This window comes from Morchella sextelata (assembly GCF_020137385.1).
Source record: "Morchella sextelata strain SCLS chromosome Unknown scls_27, whole genome shotgun sequence".
NCBI lineage: Eukaryota > Fungi > Ascomycota > Pezizomycetes > Pezizales > Morchellaceae > Morchella > Morchella sextelata.
In genome coordinates, this window is record NW_025408642.1 from 152,413 (window position 1) to 174,732 (window position 22,320).

The window sequence follows — 22,320 nt, forward strand, 5'->3', positions numbered from 1 at the left end:
CCTATCGCAGTGCTAGTCCGGCACCGTATACGCGTTACTGTGTTAGCAAGATTTGTATAGGCCCGCGGTCAAACATGTCACATGCATGTTGTTTCGACGGGGCCCAAATACATGTATTCCCACTACCCTTCATTCAATATCCACAGACTATCATATAAAATATGAAGCTCACCCTCAATCATACTGCTCTACCAGCGTGATTAGAAATTTACCTCCTCCTGACCGCTTAAGCAGATACAATTCTAGCAAACTTGTTATGGCCCTAGGTCTCGTTTCAAAGTTTATCCACCAGGGTCCCCAAACCTGAATCTCTCCAATGAATTCATTACGCGTGCATTCACTTATCGGCCAAGCCCCGCTATATAAGGGGTCCAGGGCTCTGATTCTATCCATGGCATCATCCTTCCACCGTTGACAAAAAAACGTCTACTCAGCTCTGATAAGTCTCAAATCTGTTAACGAAGCTATCAGAACCAATCACAAGCAACCTACCCACCAGAACCATTCTATCCACAAGCTTCCCCTCACCTCATACACATCCCACCACCACACAAAACCAATCTTAACACCCCACCCCCCACCTCCACCACCATCATGGCCACAATGAACACCTTCCTCATGCAACGCACCTGCCTCACCCAGCGTCTCCGCACCCTACACCAATGCGAAGTAGTCCTCATGCGCGACATCGTCAAAGCCAACACGTCCTTCCTGCGCGCCCGAGCCCGCGGCCTCCACAGCGTCACAACCATCATCCGCAACGGCGAGAGTCTCCACGTCGAGTACAACAACCTCATGAAGCAGATCGAGGCCGTCGTGTATGAGCTCAGCGTCCTCGAGTTTGAGATGATGGACCATGATTTGGTGCACTTTGTCGTGCTGGATGACGACCAGACTGGCGGGAAGGCGGCGAGGAGTGATCCGGAGATTTATAGGGCTGGGCCTTCGTCGGCGTAGCTGGTCTATGGAGGATTACATCTGCTGGGTTTTGTTATGGCGTTGGGGTTGGGAGCTAGGTCGGGGTGCCGGTTTGGGGGAGGGGGGCTGATGGGTAGATGCTTGATCATCTATGGCGTTGATACTATTTACTACTTACGGGTTTAGTATGGTATCTGGTGGCCCTTTCTCTGGATTCTGCTATTTCGATGACAGCTTGTAGCTAGTTGCAGCTATTTCCTTTTTAAATTTTAATATTAAAATGTGTGCTTGGGTTGGGCGCTTGGTTTTTATGGCTTAAATTTCATGGCAATGGATTTTCTAATTAATGGGGCGTGGTACAATTCGGTGTATAATTAGTTGATAATACAAATAATTGCCTATAATCACGGTGTCTTAAGGTGCTCTCTTTGAAAATTCATGTTATCACTTTGGAGGGTGAAATGAGTCATAATATGTAACATATTCAAGAGCACTTTTTACTGCATCGAAAAGATTCCTGAAGCGTCTCCAGCCAATAAAGTCTCCAATTTTGTTCTCATATATCTCAATTTCTCTTTTCACGGCCACCAAAAACACTCTGCATCCAATCAACAACCCTAACCCACAATTCCAGTCCCTGCATACGCCGCCACAATCCCCGGAACACTCGCCGCAGTATCCATACTAAACAACCACCATCAGCACCGCCCAAAACACACAAAACCAGAAGCAGGTGAACTCACGTGTAACTATACGGCGGCGTCAAGCTCCCGGTCTGAGTGATCCTCGTGGTCGAGTCTGTGAACACGTTGTTCCTCTGAACGGCATACCCTTCATCGTCAGAGTCAAGGTCGGTGACAATGGCAAGCTGGACGCTGTTGAAGTTATTGTTCTCGACGAGGACTTGGGCGCCCATGCGGGAGTTGATGCCGGAGGTGGGGCAGTCCTCGAAGTAAGAGCTGGGTTACAATGTTAGGGGGGGCTTGGAATAGAATGGTGGGACTTGGAGGTACCTGTAGATATGGCCGGTTCCAAAACGGAGAGAGGGGAGACGGGAGTTGATGTTGATCCAGGAGTTGTGGTGGTAAGTTACCTGCATAGAAGTTAGGTTCTGTTAGACGGGGAAGAGGTAATGGTTAGATTGAGTCGAACCTTGAGATAACCGGTGTCTGTGGTAGGTCAGTGAGTATGACGACATAAATATTGGTGTATGAGATGTCTTAATCGTACCTTCACTAGCATTGCTGTCAGAGTGTCCAACCAATGATCCCTTCCAGTGGTCATGGAACTTGTTCCACGAGACAGTGACCAAGTTTGACGCATGGGTGATATCCAACAAACCATCATAACTACACCATACTATATCAGCACCATTCACAGCCCATCACTCACCGCCACCAAGATCACAAGAGAACCTACTCATCCTTTCCACCTGTCAACCCCACCGTTGAGAAATCACAATGATCAATCCAGACATTCGTGGCTCCATCCAGCGCCACCAAATCACCACCCTCAGGCGGGATCGCAAACACCATGTTCCTGATGATGACATTATCGGCATCCTTGATCCTGAACCCACCGTCCGTAAGCCCACTGTTGCTTCCAACTCCCAAAATCGTCTTGGTGCTCTCAATGTCAATGATGCCGCAGCCGCTAAGAAGGCCGGAGACTTTCACGACTTTGGCGCCAGAGGCGCCGACGGCGGATTCGAGGGCGGAGCAGCTGGTCACGGTTGTGGCTGCGGCGGAGCCACCACCGGTTGCGGCACGACCGTATCCAACGACTATAGAGAGTTAGAAAGGTGAAGTAGATCTATAGAGGAGGGGGTGAACTTACGTTCGTCGACCTTTGCAGTGCCAGTGCCGGCAGAGGCTGCGGTGGTGGTGGTGGTCGAGGTGGCGAGAGTGGTGGCCCTGGTGGTAGTCGTGGTTCCGGCAGCAGTAGTGCTTGATGTGGTACCAGCGGCCGCAGTAGTGGAGGCAGTGCCCTATATATGAGCGCTTTATTAGATAATTACTATCTATATCGGAGTCTTTCTTGAGCTTACTGCGACACATTGGCTGTACCACTCATTGGAGTATCTGTTTCCAGGTAGTCAGCTTCAATATCAAGTCACTAACCAGCTCACGATGAGACATACTGGCAGTAGAATCCGCTGACACAGGTGGTCACTCCAGTCCAGCTTGCCTTGGAGCCAATCGTTAGCAAGTTGACCGAATAAGAAGATGAGGAGAGAACTTACTCCACCGCACTGGCCATAGGCAGACTGTTGAGCATTGGCAGAGGACATGAGTGCCATAACGGCAGCTGGAAGAATGAAGTTTCTCATTGTTGCTATGGTGCTCGAGTTCTTTGGAATACTGAGAGATGATCGATGGTGATGATGCTCGAACTGAAGAGTTCAGAGGCTTTTCTTATACAAAACATTTCCGTCCTCAACCCCACAAACTCTCTTTGATGCCCAGAGAATATCCCACGAAGCTCGGGGATAAAAAGACGCGATTCTGCGAGCTGAAATCGACAAAGAAGCTCTGTACGCCCCTGCCAAGTCAAATCCCAGGGCCCGTCGGTCCGGGCCCAAATGCATAATTGATAGGCTGCATAGCGTCTGATCGGAGGTCGGGGTGCAATAAAGCGGTCTCGGAGATATATATTGGGCTGCCCTCTAATTTCAATCCATCGGCGGGGCTACTCCGTTATTTGACTTGGCGTGGGGAGACGATATATTTGCATGCGAGGAGACGGTCCAAGACTTTTCCCCACGTTTGGCCCGGAGCGTTCGGAAAATTTCACGTTGAAATAAGAAGTGACATATGCACGCAACGTAAAACAGTCCCGAAAGAGGATGGGGTGGTGCGATGCTACCATGGCCAAGGCCTCGGTATCTTATTGAGCGAGGATGAGGGAATAAGGATTTCGCGTATTCGTGTGTTACACTCGAGGTGGGTATATCTATATATACGAGAGAACACATACGAAAAACACAATATGTACTCACCTCAGCACTGAAAAATATGGTGGCGAGATACAAGCTATTGAGACTTCGGTCAGCGGAGCATTATGGAACCGAGAAGCATCCGCGTTAGACGTGAATTAGCCAAGTCGTTGGAAACTGAAGAGATGATATCTTTAATTGAGCGTGTTTAAAGGACATCAGTGTTTTATCCGCTTTGTATCACGAGGCAAAAAAACTTAAGCGATGACTTTGTGCTGATAAGGCCTGAGGAGACATCTCCGAGCCTATTGAAATCGATACTGCACGTTCTTAGAATCACAAGGAACTATCACTCACGAGCGAAAACACTATAACGATATCTATCACGAGTTGTTTTCCTCTGAGGGTTTCACAAGAATCCTCTCATCATGTGACTGTCCTGCGACTAAGAGGTCGATGTTACTGCAGGACTTCACTACATGTACTTACCCAGAATTGAGAACTGGGCTTTGGTATCTAGAGAAATTCGAACCTTGTCTGATGCTTGGCTTCACCATCCAATAGTTGTTACACCGTCAAGGTCACAATTACATTGGTCACTGGTGATATCTTAATCATCCCTGTGTTACATGATAATCCTATATTACTGGATAGGAGTTCATTCCTGGTAGAGGAGCGTGGTCAGAGGATCTATCACCTCTTTTTCGACCTTTCACTCTATCAAATGGAGGTTCGAATGACTAAGTCCAATTAGAAACATGCGCAAATAATGATTGCCAAGGCCGAGTGATATCACATGTTTAAGCACTAGTATTTAATGACCCGTCTCTCCCTCTCGTAACCATAACAACGGAGCACTGACAATTATCTTGAATTATCAGTAATTTACTTTGCCAAGTGACTTAGTGGACACGTCATGAATCTTGGTCGTCTGATGTCATCCAAAGTTTATTTTATTTCAACGTCACTCGTTATAAAAACCACTCTCACTCCACTCCATCTCGCCTCTCCACTACAACAACCCGAATTTATATGTTGCCTCCCAGTTATAATCATCACCTGGGCCATAAAACTGGTTCCGTCCCCATTCAGGGCTGTATCAACCTGTTAGTATATCCCGATTCTGAAATGTCACAAGGAAGACTTACTGATTAATGGCATCATTCCAATCCTGTGCCTCCAACGCCACACATCCTCCACTCTGGATCAACCCATTTCCAGCTGCCCCTTCTCCGCCCTGGGTACTCTTGATCGGCGTCGTCCCCGGCATCCAATAACACGAAAACAGCTGCATCGCTGCCTGGTCCGTGTAGATCTCCATCTTAATCCCGCTCCAGTCGCTCGACAGAGTCGCCACAGGCTTAGCTATTCTTGGGCTCTTATCCACCAGCCAGCAATTGTTATAACCCTCGCAGCCCGAGCCCGTACCGCAGTTACCTACCCACCCGAGGGTGAGGAGGTTGGTTCCTAGCTGCTTTGGAGCCGACCAGAAGTCGTTAATATCGCCCTGCGGGATTGTGGTAATCTCTCCGGTAGGCACCATGTTTGGGTCTGGTGCAAGGAGACGCTTGCTGTACGGTGTGTAGTATGTGTGGTTCCAGATCAGATCAGTGTTCGGGTTCGCGAAGGCGTCGAGGTTCCAGTATGTGTGTTGAGTCAACATCAATGCTACCTCCCACACACATGTCAGCAACTCCTTTCATAATTCACAACGTTCGAGCAAAGGGAACTCACGAGTCCTCGCCTCCGGCGACAGCGCATGGATCTTAATCTTCCACGTCTTCTCTGTCAACGTATACGTGACATTTGCATCTATGCTGCCGGGCATACCCGTGCTGAATGCCGGATCATGTAGCCCAAACGTGATGCTATTGTCGCTCACAGCGACTACCTCAAATGTGCGGTTACCCCATCCGTTGGGTCCAGAGTGTAGGGTGTTGTTTCCGTCGTTCTGCGGCGTGTGGTAGGTTACGCCGTCGAGTGTGAACTGGGCATTGCCGATACGGTTGGCATAGCGCCCCGGTATGGCGCCCATGTGTGTAGCTGGGTCTGCGGAGTAGTCGCTGGGTGAGTCGTGGCCAAGGACGATGTCGCGTTCGATACCATTTTGGTCGAGAACGAAGAGGTTGGTGATGGCTGCGGCGAAGGGGATAAACTAATTCGTTTGTTAGTCAAGCAATTAAAGAATCGGGGAAAATACTAATCAAGTAGAGTACATACCTGTGCCCGAATTCCAGGTGCGCTGATGGTATACTTACCATCTGTGCCAGGGGGTGGAACCGCCGCCGCAGAAAGGGAGGCCGATAGCCCAAGTATCAGGAGTGAGATACTCTTCATTTCTGCCAAATTTACCAAAGGTGCAAAATCCAGACAAGACCCTCAGAACGAGGGAATCACCGAGTTCAAATAGTCATTCTTAGCCCCAGCTTACCAGAAGCTCAGACAGCTACCACGTCGGCGCTGCAGATAATACTGATCGCAGATACATCATTGGCACCGATCCTGTACCTTGCAACTACCTAAAGCAGGTGGTACCAACGCTGCTCCCTCCCGACAACCCCGACGCCGCCAGGGGTAAATATATTAGAGCGGGGTAGAAAGTCCGGGGCAAGCATATAGAGCAGATCATCCCTCCCCGTATCCAGCCCTGTTGCGATTGCTTTCGGCCCCCTTTCGACTAGGTATCTTGAGGAATGAAATTGCAGCTGCAGAGAAGGACCTGCTTATGAACGGTTATAAATCTGCTCATGGACGGGTTTCCCGGGAAATGGTCGGGCGATTGTAACGAGTCGTACTATTGAGCCAACGGAATGCTGTGAAGAATATAATCAGGTTGCGGGAATGAAGACATATTTCGCCGAATATTGGCGGTCGTCGGACCGGGAAAGCGCTGGCCCCCGACTTGAAGGAGTGGTGTAACTGAACCCGTCCCTCAGCATAGTACTGGAGTGACTTCATCAAGTAGGAGGTAGTGAGGCCTTTCGGTATCACGGCACCCTATCGATATATCGTTTAATGAATAAGCTTAAGTTAGGGAAGCATAATGTTATCGATACCTGATATGATGTCAATATATATTAGACGAGCTTCAAACATCACCAAATCGAACATCTCGCTAAGAACTACAGCCTCCAGGGTTCCAGGATATATGAACCGAGCCGTGCGACCGGCAGACGTTTGATTATAAATGAAATATCGCTGACCATTATGGTGTTGTTTCTAACAAAGTTGGTCCTTAATCGCCAATAAGTAATTAGACTACCAGATAGCACAAGTGTCATACCAGGCTTGGCAGGGTCAGAAGCACGCACGGTGTTTGAGCCAACATGAAACAAAGCCGATAAAGACTGATGAATGCGCATGGAATGGGCGTGGAGGTAAAACCCCATGTTGTCTTGGGGGTTGTTTGATGCGGATGCGGGGAGCCGCAGTGTCAAGGCCATAAAGTCATGTTAGGCATCACCAGGCATCACTCGCTGGGTGTACGCCTTCCGAAATAGGTTAGTCGCGCCCGGAATCTTTTTGAATCCCGCTATTCAACGGGTACATGTAGTCACTAGCGGTATCCTGGGCGCTCTCAATGGTGGGACGGAATATAGTCGTGGCGCCGGTGTTCTTTGAACCTTACAGGTCCGGGTGCTAAACTGTGATCACAGAAGTAACGTTGTCTACCGGCGTGCCTGAGCTTTGAAAGAGCGAAACTCGAGTGGAACTGTCTCCACTCATCAACCACACTGAGGTGGTGGCGGCCGCCATTACTGAGGTCTAATTCAAGTATATATATAGTCACGTACTGAATATTTGGCTATCTAATTATAATCTCTGCACTAAACTTAACATCCGCTTGCCATAACTCAGCGGTGAATCTAGAGCTGCATTCGAACTCTTGTCTTCAGATTGTATGGTAGTAGCTGAAATCATGAATATTCTCGTTGAGTAGTCGGCCGTCTATCTAACGAGGCAGTGAGAGACTTTGCGGTATTACGGCTTCCATATCTTGGCCTGTCATAATGGAATCCCCCTAGAATATGAGGATCGTGTGACGAGCATTGAGCAATCAACTGATTATGACGGTTTCGGTCACGGTGTTCGGGATAAGTTAATTGTGAAATGCGGTTGATCTCACAATTCCGCTGTTACCACCTAATTCGATAGCCCAAGAGCTACATATGGAGCTAGTAAAACAAGCTTCGCCCGGGAATGACCGAATAAAGCAACCCTATGATGGCCCGTGCATGCGCAACACTATACTCCCAGTACATAAACACGTAACTGAGCCCCCCTTGCAAGCTCTAGTGGTGCAGTCGGTTAGCATGTCCAAAATAAGCCCGTAGTAGAAAATGCTGTGAGGGAGACTTGGGTTCAAATCCCAACTAGAGCATCACCTGTTATTTTTTCTTTCTTGCCTAGCGGGAATCACTTATGGGATGGGATGTTCAATTCTACACATATGAAGCACGCCCACATGATTCTACCTCAAATACAAAGTCTTAACTTCAGAGTATAATCCGGTAGACTCTATATTCACTTGAGCTATGGCAGGATATAGGATGCGGAATTAACCCTCTGATAATCCATACGAATACTACAGTCATTTACGGGGTGAGGACGAACCATGAGTGAATACAAACCAAGGTTCTCGATATCGCAATGAACAACTACATGTAAGTTACCAAAGCGATCTTCCCATTGTTTTATATTTGTCCAAAAATCCCTGTTCGTCTACACCCGATCCAGTGTTCGTCATCACCCTGTGAATAACTGTACTGACGCTTCAATCTGGCTATACTGACGCGAAGGGCTTTGACGAAACGAGCCCGGATCCATGAAGGGGCCATAAATGAAGTCCTAAGTCCATGAGAATAGTTTACCGTGAGGGGCATATGATGTTGTTTTATCAATGTTCGCGCGCGTTGGTAGAGCTAGCTATAGTGCACGTTGCATCCTATATGTGGGTTCTGCTTCTTCATAGGCTATCACTCGTAACAATTACGTCGAAGATGAGTGATATTTCATGAACCTTGGTTCTTATAGGCTGATTTGAATGTTGTGATGGTACAACTGCATTCTTAACCAGTACTCCGTATACGTATACGATACCTCTTTGTAAATAGATAGACACGCGGAAAACGCCCATATAATCCTCTCTTTGATTGATTACTCTAAGGAATTAACGGCGTAACTCTGGGTTAGCTAACGATAGGTAAGTCGGAGGGAGGAAAACACAAAAATGGCTATAACATGTACGCTCACTCCCCTAGGAACGAGTGAAGATGTATTTGATGACTTAGGCCTGACCTAGCCCCTATTCGTGTTACTGTGATTACTGCACATGTAGCCATGAGCCTTGAGCGCTGTGTGAACTTCATTAGCGCCTGTTTTCACAGCAGTCAAGATCAGCACGGCCGGTGCATGCCAGGTCCGAATGAAAGTCTGGCTTACCTCACCAGCCCCCTCCAGAACCCCAAGCCCTGAGCCCTGAGGAAGGATATCGACGAAGCTGGCTGCATAACGTAGCGTGGGGAAGAGCGGACTGAAGTACATGTAGTCATTGGTCATCCACAACGCAAGAAAAAGTTTCAACACAAGCCCTTCTCTCAGCACAACTCCACTCCATCAGCTTGCCATCACACAAACTATCCTCTTCCTTATACTTCATCTCAGCCTCAATGCCTACCCAGTACAGGGCCCTCGAAACTATGCTTTTGGGCAAAATTGTCCGCCTCGAACGACATGTCTTGGAACTGGAGGACGAAAAAGTCACCGTTGAAGCCAAATTCAAGGCTCTCATGCTCCTAAACTCACGCCCCCATGGGCACTACACCAACAAGCCTATCTTCAGAAATTTGAAAGTTGGTTTCATCATCCCTTGGCCGAAACGTCATCTCCAAGTATGCGTACGCACCCCAGCCCCCACCGAGGAGAGTCATATCACAGCAATCAAGGAGGTGGATGATCAGATCGCGGTCAGAAAGAAGGAGATTGAGATCATTAAGGACGTTTTCAAGAAGGCCAAGGAGCTGCCTGAGGAGAGATGCATTAAAGCGCTATTGAGTTTTATTGATCTCTATAAGGACTATAAAGAGCCAGAGATGGCGTGTGAGATTAAGCCAGTCGTCTGCATTGAATTCGTGGCTTTGGATTCCTAGGGTGGTCGTTTCGCTAGTAAGGTGCATGTAGGTTTGTTTCTTCCGTTGTGCGAGTGTCTTATATACATTGATTGCTAATTTTGAGGTTCGATAAAGTGATGGGATTGCAAAAAGGGGGATAATAGCGCTATAGGTTGAAGGATAAATACTACGTAAAGAACGTTCATGTCGTCAAATTTACTTTACTCAGCATTCTATCAAATAAAGCACTGTAGTTTTTTGCAGGATGATAATAGTGTTCACCTTTTGCTACGCCCAACCCGTCACGAGTCGTGAGAGTAGTAAAATCAGAAAGCCTATGTGGAGGACATCTTGATACTGGAGATTCAACTCCTAAGAGGTCTAAGATTCTTGTGTAATAGCTAGAAATACGCTTAGGGAATCAATGTCTAATAAGGTCTGCAGAGGTGTTCTTCGGAATATCCTAAAAGGATGGCAAGGTATTTGAGCTGGATGAGAAATTGCAAGCTCGGGCGAAGAGATGCAGTGGCCCTGTATCGCTGATTCATCACGCATTTTTCCAAAGCACAAAATAGGCCGATTATGATCTCTCACTAGAGCTAGGTAGCCCTCTTGACAGTTACAGCAGGCCGGGGAGTTAATTCCCGACTCCCACTGTGGCGTAGATGCTTGTGTTCAACTCAGAGTTACTTATCTACATAAGACTTATTTACGAGTGAGATCAGAAGAACGGAAAGAAGCTCGGGTTATAGACGTTGTCAATCCCTTTTCTTCAGCTAATAGTGGTACATGGTCTTATAGTGATATGGAGGGTAGAGCACATCCTGCTATACGTAAGAATTATATATCACGGATCACGCTTGAGGTGTACATGGACAAGAGCTCATTGATCAAAACATTAGTATTTCACAAGTATAGCTACTCCTCTGATCCTTGCACAAGTATGCCGGAGTAGAATCCGCATATCCTACTCGAGTATAAGGGGATAAGCTGATCAAGCTGGATTTGGTCCCATGTAGGTATTCTAACTCAGTGTTATGGTGGACACCCTATTCAGCGGCCCGAAAATGATAATAATTACGCCTATTAACTAGACTAATACTACGCATGTGTGAAACATAGATCCTATTGCTGGGCGTAGAGTTCGTACTATATAACGTAATCATATTGTCAACGTACATATTTAAGCCCCCCCCCCCCCTCTCTCTTTTGCTCTCCATCTCTGTACATTGTCATCAACTTCGTCTCTGATGTAATTCTTTGAATTATTATGGTTCACTATATCGCCGCGCTTGTTTCATCAAAGGAAGTCAACCTTCCAGATGACATGATTACCCTGGCAGAGTTGTCTGGTATGTCTACAAAAGATTCATTCATTACTGTCTGGTGTCCATATGTGGCTCAGATCGAAGATTTCTAACGCACTCTGAGAAATATAGCACTACCAGTTGCTGTGGTTCCTGTCGTCTGGTTTCAGCTAGATGAAGATTGTAAGTATAATTCCTCAGATAGTATCTTCACTTTTTCCTTTCTTTGCATAAATCTAATCTTATTATCCACTTCAGATTCGTCATGGACTAGACAGCCTCCTGCGGAGGTGAGGGGTACGAGGAGGCCTCGGATGATTGCCAGGGAGCTCAGTTCGTATTCAAAATGTTATTAAAAGGAATTCACTAAATTTACTAATACCTCAACTAGAAATACTCCATTCGGCCGATTCTATTCCGCACACCCATTCGCGGGTGGGTGTCTTGGTTCACGATCCCACATCTATATACATGTGGAGGCCTGAGCTCCCTCGAGCTGTAAACCGGCCTTTAACAGGGGAAGCGGCTGCATCTTGTTGTGCAAGAAATATTGGCTAGGAGTTACCATTATTAAAACTGTATTTTCTCCTGATATATCCTATCTCTATCTACCTATCTGACATGTCGACGGCTACTTGAGATTCGTTTACGTCATCCCTCCTACCGCCATCAATTAACCATCACCCTGGCGGCCACGGGAACATCTCATTCCTGTAGGGCAATTGTACTATGGGGCCATAGATACTCACCCGAAGAATCTAGTTCGTATCATTCAATAATTCGGTCATATATCTGTTTTTCACTAACATCTTTATCAGACAGTCTCTACAGCAACAGCCTATTTGGCTGCTCCCTCACGGCCTAACATTCGGCTGGGGTCTGTGCGCCCCCGAATTAAACACCCAGAACACCCAGGAAAATGGCAACATGTCTTATAGAGGGCATTATCGGAACTGGACTGGGTTTGTATGTACACTAATATGTTTCACCTGTATTTATCTGTCTAACGTTTCCTTAGGTAGTTCCCTTCTAGTGTCAGTGCCCGATAGAGAGTTGCCAGTTGGTCAAAACAACAGCAATGGAGTTGATTTAGATTCGCTTTATTACTTCCCTCTTGTTTACTAGGGTCTATATATACCTCAAAACCAAGGAATGCCTCCCGTTGGTAAACACATCCGCCCTCGTTTTCAGCACATGTAGCTATCATGATTCAGCGCACAAATGAAAAGCAATTCCAACACTTTTTAATTACACCACTAACATCTTTTATAGGACTCTGCGTATATTTGGCCCCCAGACCTACCAACCACAATATTTGGGTAGTTCGATTGCGGCAAACGCATCTGGGCTAGAGCTCTTGACGGCTCTAGTAGGGGAAACATGATTGATGCCGAGGTCAGGAAAGGGCTCCCTGGGAAGAAACTTGCTTTCTTGTAGGGCAACTGTACTGTGGAGAAACACCCAACGGCAACAGACAAATATAACAGGTATGTGTATGTATGTTCGTATCCATAAAAGTATTTATTTAAATCATTTAAGATTCTAATCAGAATTGTCTATCACAGCGCCTAGGGCCATTACGTGGCCGACAATGGAAAAGCTAAATCATGTTAGCTGGAGGAGGCACAGCTAAATGCATATCTTTGAGGTTGGTAGAATTTCTAATATCTATGTTCCATGAAGCCCAGTTGCCAGCTATATATCTAAAGTCTCGTTAGATAGGTTTTCAAGCCACCCCAGGTCTTATGCACAACGCGATCAACTGGAAAGATGCATCTGAAAGATCTATGCGATGCATTGATCTGCCGTTGGAAGGAAAGGGAAAGAAAATAGACGGTCCGGGGCTTTGCAAACAACCATTCTTGTAGGGCGAATGTACTGTGAAACCATTGCGGGGATGTGGTCATCTCACTTATTGTGGTGGGGTGACCACACAACGTATACTAAATTGTGGGGATGTGGTCACCTCACCTATCGTGGTGGGGCGGCCACACGACATATGCAAAATCGTGGGGATGTGGTCTATCACCTATAGCCATTAATGTGGTCATGCGGCCACACAACATATACATTGTGGCCGGCGAAAGAGACACTAGAACATTTGTTCTCCTCGCTTTTTGTAACATAATCAATATACTACAAAAATCAATTCTTCATGATGAGATAGTCGTTTATCAAATAAGCGTGTTTGTATGCATTAACGAAATATATCTGGTCTTTACCATTATTCTGACCACGCATTCTCTATATGTACTCATGCTCACAGTCACAGTGAACCATTGTGTTGCATACAGTAGAAAATAATTACAAGCGTAAAACGGCCCCGAAGACGGTATTGTTGGACAAATTTGATTGTTGGATGGTATGTTTCCTTAATATATTCTTCCTAGGTATGTTGACCTTTTACTATATTTTTTCTCAACATCCACGCCGACCATTAATCCCCAATAATATCCTGCCATGTACCATAAAAGAAGACCTGCGATCTGGAAAAATCTTGTAGGGCGACTGTACTGTCAAACTAACATAAGACAAAGTGAGTTTGCTGTTCAATTGTAGTAAGACACCATATTGTAGCTATTCAACATCTCTTACGAGCTACGTTTATTATCCTATTAGTAGCTGCAGTTTCAAAACAGCAAATGCACGAGTAACAGATTTCAATAAACTTAGGAGTACATGAGTTTAATTTAGCACTCTGTGATTCCACTACCCGAAATCCGATATGCCTAATACATGTATTTAAGCGGGATACCGAGAGGCGTCTCGGCGTAGCACAAACGGCAGCCACCTTAATGCGGCTCTGCGGCTCGGCCCGCAGCCAACTAGTGTTTATTACCCTTGCCAGGCAAAAGTAAGCTCTCCTTGGCTTGCTTACCTCCGAGGTGAGATTTGTCAACTCTGCTCTTTTGCTTATCTGTTGCAACCTAATCAGGCACAATTCCCAAGTAATCATCGCTGTCAGCTGTGAGTAACACAACTTAAGTAGGGGTCGTGTGGGGCGTACAAATCATTACCATGGACATGTTTCAGTAGAACCGGAAGGGGGCGGGGGGTAAATATGGAGACGGTAGTTGGGGAGAACCCGCATCGGAATGCGCAATATATCGGTAGGAATCGAGGAATGTGGAGATATAATTAAGAGAGCAACGAGCGGCAATATATTAGGACGGGGGTACTAACTGCACTGAGCTGGTATGCAGGGTATGGCGTGGTATTCCAACAAATTCAAGGTTTATGAGCATGAGATAGCTAGCTGCGCAGGCACCTCATTTGGTTCTAATCGAAGCATTATTTGCCAAATGTTTCACCAAGACCACCAAAACTAATTGATTACATGTATATAGTACGCGCATGTACACATCCTATCTCATCTCTAGATGATATAGCATGTATGATACCGATCTCGGAAGGCTTGACTTATGCAAGACATTCTAATCCTCATGCTTGAGCGTGTATGTGCATGCACCTGTGTGTGCTATCAAATCCGAGGACGTTCACATCGTGTATACTATAGTAATGAAACAGCGGACAAGAATTAGTAAAATTGCTCTTTTCGAACATTCGATCGAGATCACCTCCTTGCAGTGGATATCAAGTCTGGTGATATATGATAACATTCCAAATCCTTGCTACCGGGTTTGAGCTTGCAATTGTCCAACCTGTTGTATGTACTTCTAAAGATTCATTAGTCAAAATAAACAGTATAATCTAATGGTAGCCCTTCTGCTTAATGCAAATACTCAAAAGGCTACCTTTGGTTCGCAACATCTTATGCCAAACTGGCGCGTAGAAACACGTTTTTCTGGTCCAAGTGATATAGTGTACTTCGAATTTCAGCCATATAGTAAGATGTTTGTCCGACTTCTGTTGGAATATATATCAGAGGTAAAAGTATCGTGAGGATGTTACTGGGGAAGAAAACCTTAATTTGTGCGACAGGTGTACGTTAAACCCGAGTAAGTGATGTGCCATCTCAACCACACCAGAGACCACATACACAACACCATATGAAGCAATTCCATAGTATACCTTTGCTCTTCTTACGCAGAAAGCTTGTATAATTTGTATTCTCCGAGTTATATATCAGACATTATCGAATCGACCCCTAGAACAGTCCTCGAAAGGTCTCTAGGTAGTACCGATGCGGCCTTGGGGAATTGGTTGATAGATGATGAAACGAGAATGTTCGTTAAAATCGGGCCAGTTTATGGATTTAGATTTCTCGAACAGGTACACCTATAGCTACGATGCTTCATGATTTGTGTGAGAGGTTTAATTAGTCTTGCTACATTAATCATCTCATGCGAGTCCAAAAAAAAAGTCCTTCAAATTGCGCCCAATATGCCCGTAAAAGAACGCCCCTAATTCCCAATAACCCAATAAAAAAGAGAAAAGGAAAAGAAATACACAGGTCGCAGATCTCTCTAAACCTTTCTAGCATAACACTTCAACCACCTGAAAGCCGTATTCTCCTTCTGACACTCCTCAACAACCTTGTCATCCTTCCAAATCATACACTCCCGACGGACCTTCATTCCATAAACCACATCCGCCACGTTACCATCATCTTCTGTTGGTGTATACAAATGGTCATATAGGTGTCTTCCCACCATACTCGTAACCGTACTCAGCTCGTCTCCAATGCTGGTGGTGGGCATCCACACCCAGCACTCCTTCACCTCATCGAATAGAAAATCCACACCTGAGGAGGTACTCCCTAACCTCTCCAACGCTGTCAAGATTATCTTGCTAGGTCTCATACCTCCAGCTAGAGGAATATTCTTAGCAATCCATGTCCTCGTTCGTGGGCCCATGTTGTTCATAACCGGGTCCACAATGGTTATTTCAAAGTAACCATGTGGCTTTAGTACACGCGCACACTCGCGGAATACACCCACGGTGAGCTGGATTAGCTCTTCGGTGGTCTTGTGCTTGTGTTGGAGAAGCAAAAGGGGAAGATTATGTGAAATAATGACGTCTATGCTATTGGAAGGGAGGCCACTGAAGTTTGAGAGTGTAGGAGCAGTGATGTGGTGGACGTTGGGTGGTGAAGAGGAATTCCGCTGTGGGCGAGGAGAGTGCGGGAGAAGGACGTTGTAAATTGTGGTAAAAGGATACTCTTCGGCGAGATGCCAGGAATAATCGGCTATAAAACTATTAGTAAGTCATTTCAGAGATTCATCTGAGAGGTTTACAAACCAGTAACTGCACCATCAAGGTCAAGAATACTGGATTCCGATACGCCCATCGCAATACCAACATCGCCGCTAAGCTCAATCAAATGATGCCCTGGAGAAAAGAGAACCCGCCCAAATGATAACCATTTCATGGCCATCAAAAACCACACCTGTTTCTCTAGTACCGCCCTCAGTATTCCTGCGCTCTCGTCAAGAAAGAAGCTTCCCTCCCCGCCATCCACGTTCCATTCTTCATCCTCCTTCACAGATCTCACCACAGACCGCAAAGAGCTTGTGTAAGATACTCTCTTAATCTTTCCGTACTTGGGATAGGAGAACAAGATTGAAGTGTCTTCAAAGTCCTGTAATAATGATAAAAACATATCTCGCAGAACTGTCGACATCGGAGGACGTCTCTCCTCCGGTGGAGTATTTGGTCTAAAATTCAATGGTATCGGTGACACGGGTCTAGATTCTAATACGAACTCTTCTCGGACTCTTCGAATTACTAGGTCGGGGGGTGCTTCAGTGGACCGCCGTGAGATAGCAACACTTGGCCGCGAGTGCTGGCTAGAGAAAGAGTGACGTCTACTTGGCGGCCTGGTTTGAGAAGTCGGTGGGGGCCCCATGAGAAAGATGTCTGCGAAGTTCATAGGCATGGCATCAAGTATCGCCTCCCGGCCTCCATTACGTGCATCTGTGTGACGTCGGGTGAGTGAGGAGCTTGAGGAGCTTATTGAACTAGATGCAGTGCCTGTGCGTTGTAGGAGTGGTATCGGGGGCGCATTTGGTGGAGGGATCGGAGGAGGAGAACCACGACTGATTGAGGCTGACCTCTTACGGAAGATGTTGAAATTCATACGCTGTGATTTCATTGATCGGCCGGAGACTGATGAGGTTGAGTTTGTGATGGTAGAGTCGTTTGTAGGAACGGTAAGTAGCTCTGGTGATAGAGTCAAGTGGTCGAAACGTGAAGGATCAAGTGTCCCGTCCTGGTCTTCTTCACTGAGCTGGTATTGATAGTTTTTGAGTCTTTCAAACCTCTCCGCCTCTGCAAGTGCTTTCTGTGCTTTCCGCCTGAGACGCAGGATCTCGCGGTCTTCTTCGGATTGGGCATTCGAGTTGAAGAGTGAGACGGCTACATTACTCCGTTGGAGAATAGATGTGGAGGCCTTCTTTCGTTCTGGGTTCGGGAGGAAAGCTTCTGTTGGGTAGTGGACTGAGCCCATCGTGCTACCAGAAGAGGAGGATGTGCTACCTGACATTCGGGATCGTTGGTTCGCAGTCATCGAGGGCGCAGTCTTATTGTTTGCATTGCTATTGAAATCAAACATTGGGCCTGGTGTCGATGCAGGTGGATTCGACTGCGGCAGTAAGCCCTTCTTTGCTTCCTCATATGCTTCGACATCTATATAACCCAGCTCTTTGGCCTTCCGGAGCTCTTGACGTTGCTTAAAGTATGTTTCGCGGGTATTCTGATCCTGCAGAGGTTTCTTGAAGACCATGTGCGCCATTATGTCGATATTCTAGCTGGAGGAATTCCTTGAAGCAAAGGGGTGTTTATGATGTGAGCGGGGTCCATGTATTTCGTTCCAGCATGAGGAGAGGTATAGGCAGTAGGTATAGTAATCGCCATGAGCCTGCCTACCTGAGCGGGAAATTTTGGTGCATTATAATTGCTTCCAGGTGCATGCTTAAGGGCATTTTGATAGGGCGCGCATCCCACGCCTTTTTTCCCTTCCAGATATTAAATTTTCAGCCGCTTAGAGGCGTCTATCCGTACTCCGTGAGGGTACATTATTCTAGAGGACAAACCGGGATACCCACCTCTAACGCGGAAAAAAAAACATATGGGCACGTTGTGTGCAGTTGCAGACTTGCAGTCTAGTGGTGCAGTGCCAATGTGTGGGATTTCATGTGGTGGGGTTTTTCCACCCTGTCCTTCGAATAGGCCAGGGCTAGGGTTGCACGTGCGAGTTACTACGGTTCTGATTTGTAGAGCCTGACTGGGGTGTCTTCTCGCGTAGCCTCTGGGCGATGCTTAGCCCTCCCGCAGCACGAATCAGACAGAGAGACACACGGACTCGACTGGTGTGAAGGGTTCGATGTGAAGAGGGTGATGAATCACTGATGATGATGATATGCGCTCCATGATATACCTGATCGCTTGCTACGGGAATTTCAATTACAATTGCCATGGGGCACACGTTGTTGAGCCCAACGCCGATAGCTGGAGATGTAAGCCCTCTACAGATCTATTCTTAGTACGTAGGGCAGCACTCATAATATCATAGAAGAGAGTTGCTATATCAACTGATCATAACCACTCACTCCTCCTCTAAACAATCCCCGAAAGAAGGAAATCATGGCAAGTGATATCATGGACACTTTACATATGAGGAATGTGTTGTTTATGGATTAGTAAATGCTAATAACACATCTAACTACATTCACATCGGAACCAGCTTCTGTGTGAAGATATAGTTACATAGAGGACGTATATCACAACACATGTATTGCTCATTCACCATGCCGAACCCGTACTTTATGTACTGGATTCCCTAGATATTTTCTAGCTCCGCAATTGTGATACATATTTACGGTGCAGCAGGCGTGCATAAGAAGCCGTAGAGTACCTACATAAGTCCCCATCTAGTGGACTTCCACAAGTGCCGATCCCCTTCCGTTGGACTGATTAAGCAACCTAATGCAGGCTTCATAAATATTCGGGGTACCTTCATCACCATCCAGTTGCTTACTGACCAACCAGAATCAACATACTTCATACAAAACGGTTTTTCCCTTTGCTTTCATTTTTCCTGATTATAAAGCCACCCAATATGCAGGGTCGGTAAAAGGTACGGGCGCCCCCTCCCCGGACAGAAGAAGAAATAAAGAAAAAGTGTAAGGAAAAAGCATATTGGATCTCCAGGTCCGTGGGCTTGGAGACTCGGGCACGTACGTAGCTGCGCGTGGGGGAAGTGGTGGGGCGTGGGGTGTATTTATCCTAATGATGATCCCAGGAAACCTTCGGTACATAAATCGGTAAAGGAGTGTTTTCGAGTCGGGGAGGTTTGTTTAGGCATCGACGACATCAGCCTTCTGTCTTGACTTGGCGAAAACGTGGGATTCATGATGATCATAATGATCGTTCAGGAACGCGCCCTTTCAACAGGATCTATTAGAAGATTGGAGCGGTGATCAGTGACGATACAAGAAGAGCTAGTTCTCAAATATGCATCCTGCACAAAATGGACCTTGATGGCATATTCCATGCCGAGCCAAGTCACCTCCCCGAAGCTATGTGGTTCTTGGGGTTTTTCTTGGTACCTCAACCCAAGAACGGTCCCCGAAGCTCTTGGCCGAAGAAAACCCACACTAGCCACAACGTAGTATTCTTACCCAATGAGAAACTCTCTATACCCCACGCTCGCAAGCCACATGTCTCGGGCCGGAGTATTACACGCCTACTGCGCGTGATGTCGCATCAAAGGAAGAAGGAAAGAAGGGGAGCAAAGGATGAACGTGTATCATAAAGAAATTTGGGCGTGGTTGCTTCTCAGGCTAGAAACTTCCGTAGAGAGTTTTCTGTCATGAACGTGGTTGATCGTCGGAGTAGGACTGGTGTAAGGTTATTTGTTTTTCTTCCAGGACAAGAAAGTTGACGGTGATTGTGATTGTGATCGTGAGTGTTGAATGGCTTTTGCTCGGATTTGATACTGTCACTACCCCGGGGTGGAGTACATGCTTAGGATCGAAACTATATCTTCCCCCATGTTAGTTTCTTTTGTGGAGGCAGTGACCCCCATAGGTTTTGACCTGCTATTGGTCCAGCACGTGTTTTGATGATGTCCCTCATGAAGCTCTGCTTTTGATAAAGTGTTAGGGCGTCAATGCGATTTGATTGGCCGCGGGGGAACTTAAGATCTACCAGCTGGCCAGGTCAGCCCTGATGAGCAAGAAGCGAGAACCTTAATTATTGAAATATTGAATGCAGATCACAGATACCCTCTAACTGCCGGCAGGCTCACTGAAGATGTGTGTCTCTCCCTCCTCTATTATTGGAGTTGTAAGATAAAAGATGACTCGAAGGCCGCGCGGACATGGCTAGATATCGACTCTCTATCACACAGTGATGACATCCTCATGAAAGATTGCACCCTGAGTTGCGATGCCCATGGGCTCGTTTCAAACCCTTAATCTGCAAGTCTTTATCGTGCGATTGATATTCTTCGAATAAAACACTATCTCCATCATACTCATCTATCATACCTTACACTCGATTTCCGACACCCCTTAGTACGTACAGCGAAAGAGGAGTAGAGGTGTCAGTTCATTCCCATCACATCACTCTTTTCTTTTCGCGGAGAAGATAAAGCATCGAGAAGGAGGGCAGTCTCATTTGGCCTTGAAACGATGCAAGTAAGAAAGGAGAAATGAATTATGATCAATCAGGCACTACAGTCACCCCTCGTTCTTCAATGTATTGGATTATTCTCGGTCCACGACTTCAGTATTTATACACACGCTCAGCATGCGGCATTCTCCATCTGACTCGGCTCCCACCTCCGACATTTCTTTCGACTTATTGAGAAGTGTAACAGCTAACGGAGGTTCGCTGGACACCTGAATCAAGTAGAGAAGGTGTTCAAGGACTGGTAGAGCTATCTACCTTTCCAGTACTCTTCGAATGAGATTGGAATACACCCTTATCTTACCTGTTTATCATTGCTTCTTGTAATATAGGAATCCAACTTAGATACCTCCTCTCTTCGGAAACCCAGTGATTGAATCCGGAGACATGCCCGAGATTTTTGAACTGGTTTGTATGGGCCATTTCTGACAGTCAATGCTCCAGCTTTCAGTTATCAGTCGCCCTCCTGGGTGTAAATAATACTTCCCTCTCCAGATTTATACCTTTTCGATTCAACTCCAGCTCGTCTGTTCTTAATCTTGGGGGTTTAAAGGCTTCCTCCCTTGCTTCTTTCAATAAAATTCAAGTTTTGCCTACTTGAAGCGTTCTTAAAATTCCATGTATTGGCACTGTTGCTACTTTATCCGAAGGCTTAAATAGCAGTATTAGGGCAAGGCCCCCTCGGTGGTAAATTTAACAGGAGGGCTTGTCCAGTCAGGGATCCAGATTCATCGGCACGGTGCAGTACTAATTCTTGGCAATTGTTAATGATCGCATTCCCCAGAATAAATTCCAGTCTGCTATTCAACACGTCACTACACATACGTAGTATATAGCTCGCTAGAAGTTTCTCCAGGGTTTTTTCTTTACTATCAGCTGTGTTTGAAAAGACCCGTAATGATCCGGGGGTATAGCGGAAATCGCTACTGCAGGCGGACATGGAAATACCCATGTCTTGGTGGCTTAGTTGGTTAAAGCGTCGGTCTCATAATATGACCAGTTCTTCATAAGAGTTGGATATCCGAAGGTCGAGGGTTCGACTCCCTCCTAGGACATAGATCTTTCTTTTTGGACTTCTAGGTATTCAGATACCATCAGGGGCTCGAGTGTTGTATTTGGAATGCAGTGTGCATTATCACCTCGTTTTTTTTTTTACCGGTGTTGTGATCTTCTCGGTGATGAGTAAGAAGCAGTACAGAAATTTGTAGTTTCCAGCTGAATCGCTCTTAATCCCTGCATGCTACAGGGAGTTTGATCAAAGACTATGCGGTATTAATATATATATATTATCGATAGAGACATATAATTGGTCCGCTTGGAACAACCAACTATGGGCGAATTGGCACTTAGTACAGGCACATTCTTGATAGTAGCACACCAGGTAATATTGCCGACGGCCATATGCTACTATTAAACCCCGACCTACAGCTTTACAAATCAATAGGTCCTTTATATC

General features: G+C 46.2%; 6 protein-coding genes across 6 annotated transcripts; 3 read left to right on the forward strand and 3 right to left on the reverse strand.

Annotated features, from left to right (window-relative positions):
- Window positions 1-594: 594 nt before the first annotated feature.
- H6S33_008596 (uncharacterized protein) lies at window positions 595-957 on the forward strand (the record flags this gene model as incomplete). The annotated part of the gene is made up of 1 exon (XM_044840065.1): window positions 595-957. One exon carries the CDS (start codon window positions 595-597, stop codon window positions 955-957), a length of 363 nt encoding a protein of 120 aa, XP_044687710.1.
- Window positions 958-1,535: 578 nt separating this feature from the next.
- H6S33_008597 (uncharacterized protein) lies at window positions 1,536-3,247 on the reverse strand (the record flags this gene model as incomplete). The annotated part of the gene is made up of 10 exons (XM_044840066.1): window positions 1,536-1,602; window positions 1,662-1,877; window positions 1,932-2,011; window positions 2,071-2,087; window positions 2,149-2,267; window positions 2,338-2,701; window positions 2,755-2,905; window positions 2,966-2,999; window positions 3,059-3,105; window positions 3,161-3,247. The coding sequence occupies 10 exons, from the start codon at window positions 3,245-3,247 to the stop codon at window positions 1,536-1,538; spliced, it is 1,182 nt and encodes a 393-aa protein (XP_044687711.1).
- A 1,618-nt stretch (window positions 3,248-4,865) lies between these two features.
- On the reverse strand, window positions 4,866-6,190 carry H6S33_008598 (uncharacterized protein; the record flags this gene model as incomplete). Its single annotated transcript, XM_044840067.1, has 4 exons — window positions 4,866-4,947; window positions 5,002-5,521; window positions 5,588-6,008; window positions 6,074-6,190. The coding sequence occupies 4 exons, from the start codon at window positions 6,188-6,190 to the stop codon at window positions 4,866-4,868; spliced, it is 1,140 nt and encodes a 379-aa protein (XP_044687712.1).
- A 3,332-nt stretch (window positions 6,191-9,522) lies between these two features.
- H6S33_008599 (uncharacterized protein) lies at window positions 9,523-10,002 on the forward strand (the record flags this gene model as incomplete). The annotated part of the gene is made up of 1 exon (XM_044840068.1): window positions 9,523-10,002. One exon carries the CDS (start codon window positions 9,523-9,525, stop codon window positions 10,000-10,002), a length of 480 nt encoding a protein of 159 aa, XP_044687713.1.
- A 1,231-nt stretch (window positions 10,003-11,233) lies between these two features.
- H6S33_008600 (uncharacterized protein) lies at window positions 11,234-11,640 on the forward strand (the record flags this gene model as incomplete). The annotated part of the gene is made up of 3 exons (XM_044840069.1): window positions 11,234-11,315; window positions 11,403-11,453; window positions 11,549-11,640. The coding sequence occupies 3 exons, from the start codon at window positions 11,234-11,236 to the stop codon at window positions 11,638-11,640; spliced, it is 225 nt and encodes a 74-aa protein (XP_044687714.1).
- Window positions 11,641-15,697: 4,057 nt separating this feature from the next.
- H6S33_008601 (uncharacterized protein) lies at window positions 15,698-17,964 on the reverse strand (the record flags this gene model as incomplete). The annotated part of the gene is made up of 2 exons (XM_044840070.1): window positions 15,698-16,419; window positions 16,473-17,964. 2 exons carry the CDS (start codon window positions 17,962-17,964, stop codon window positions 15,698-15,700), a joined length of 2,214 nt encoding a protein of 737 aa, XP_044687715.1.
- Between the last annotated feature and the right edge of the window lie 4,356 nt (window positions 17,965-22,320).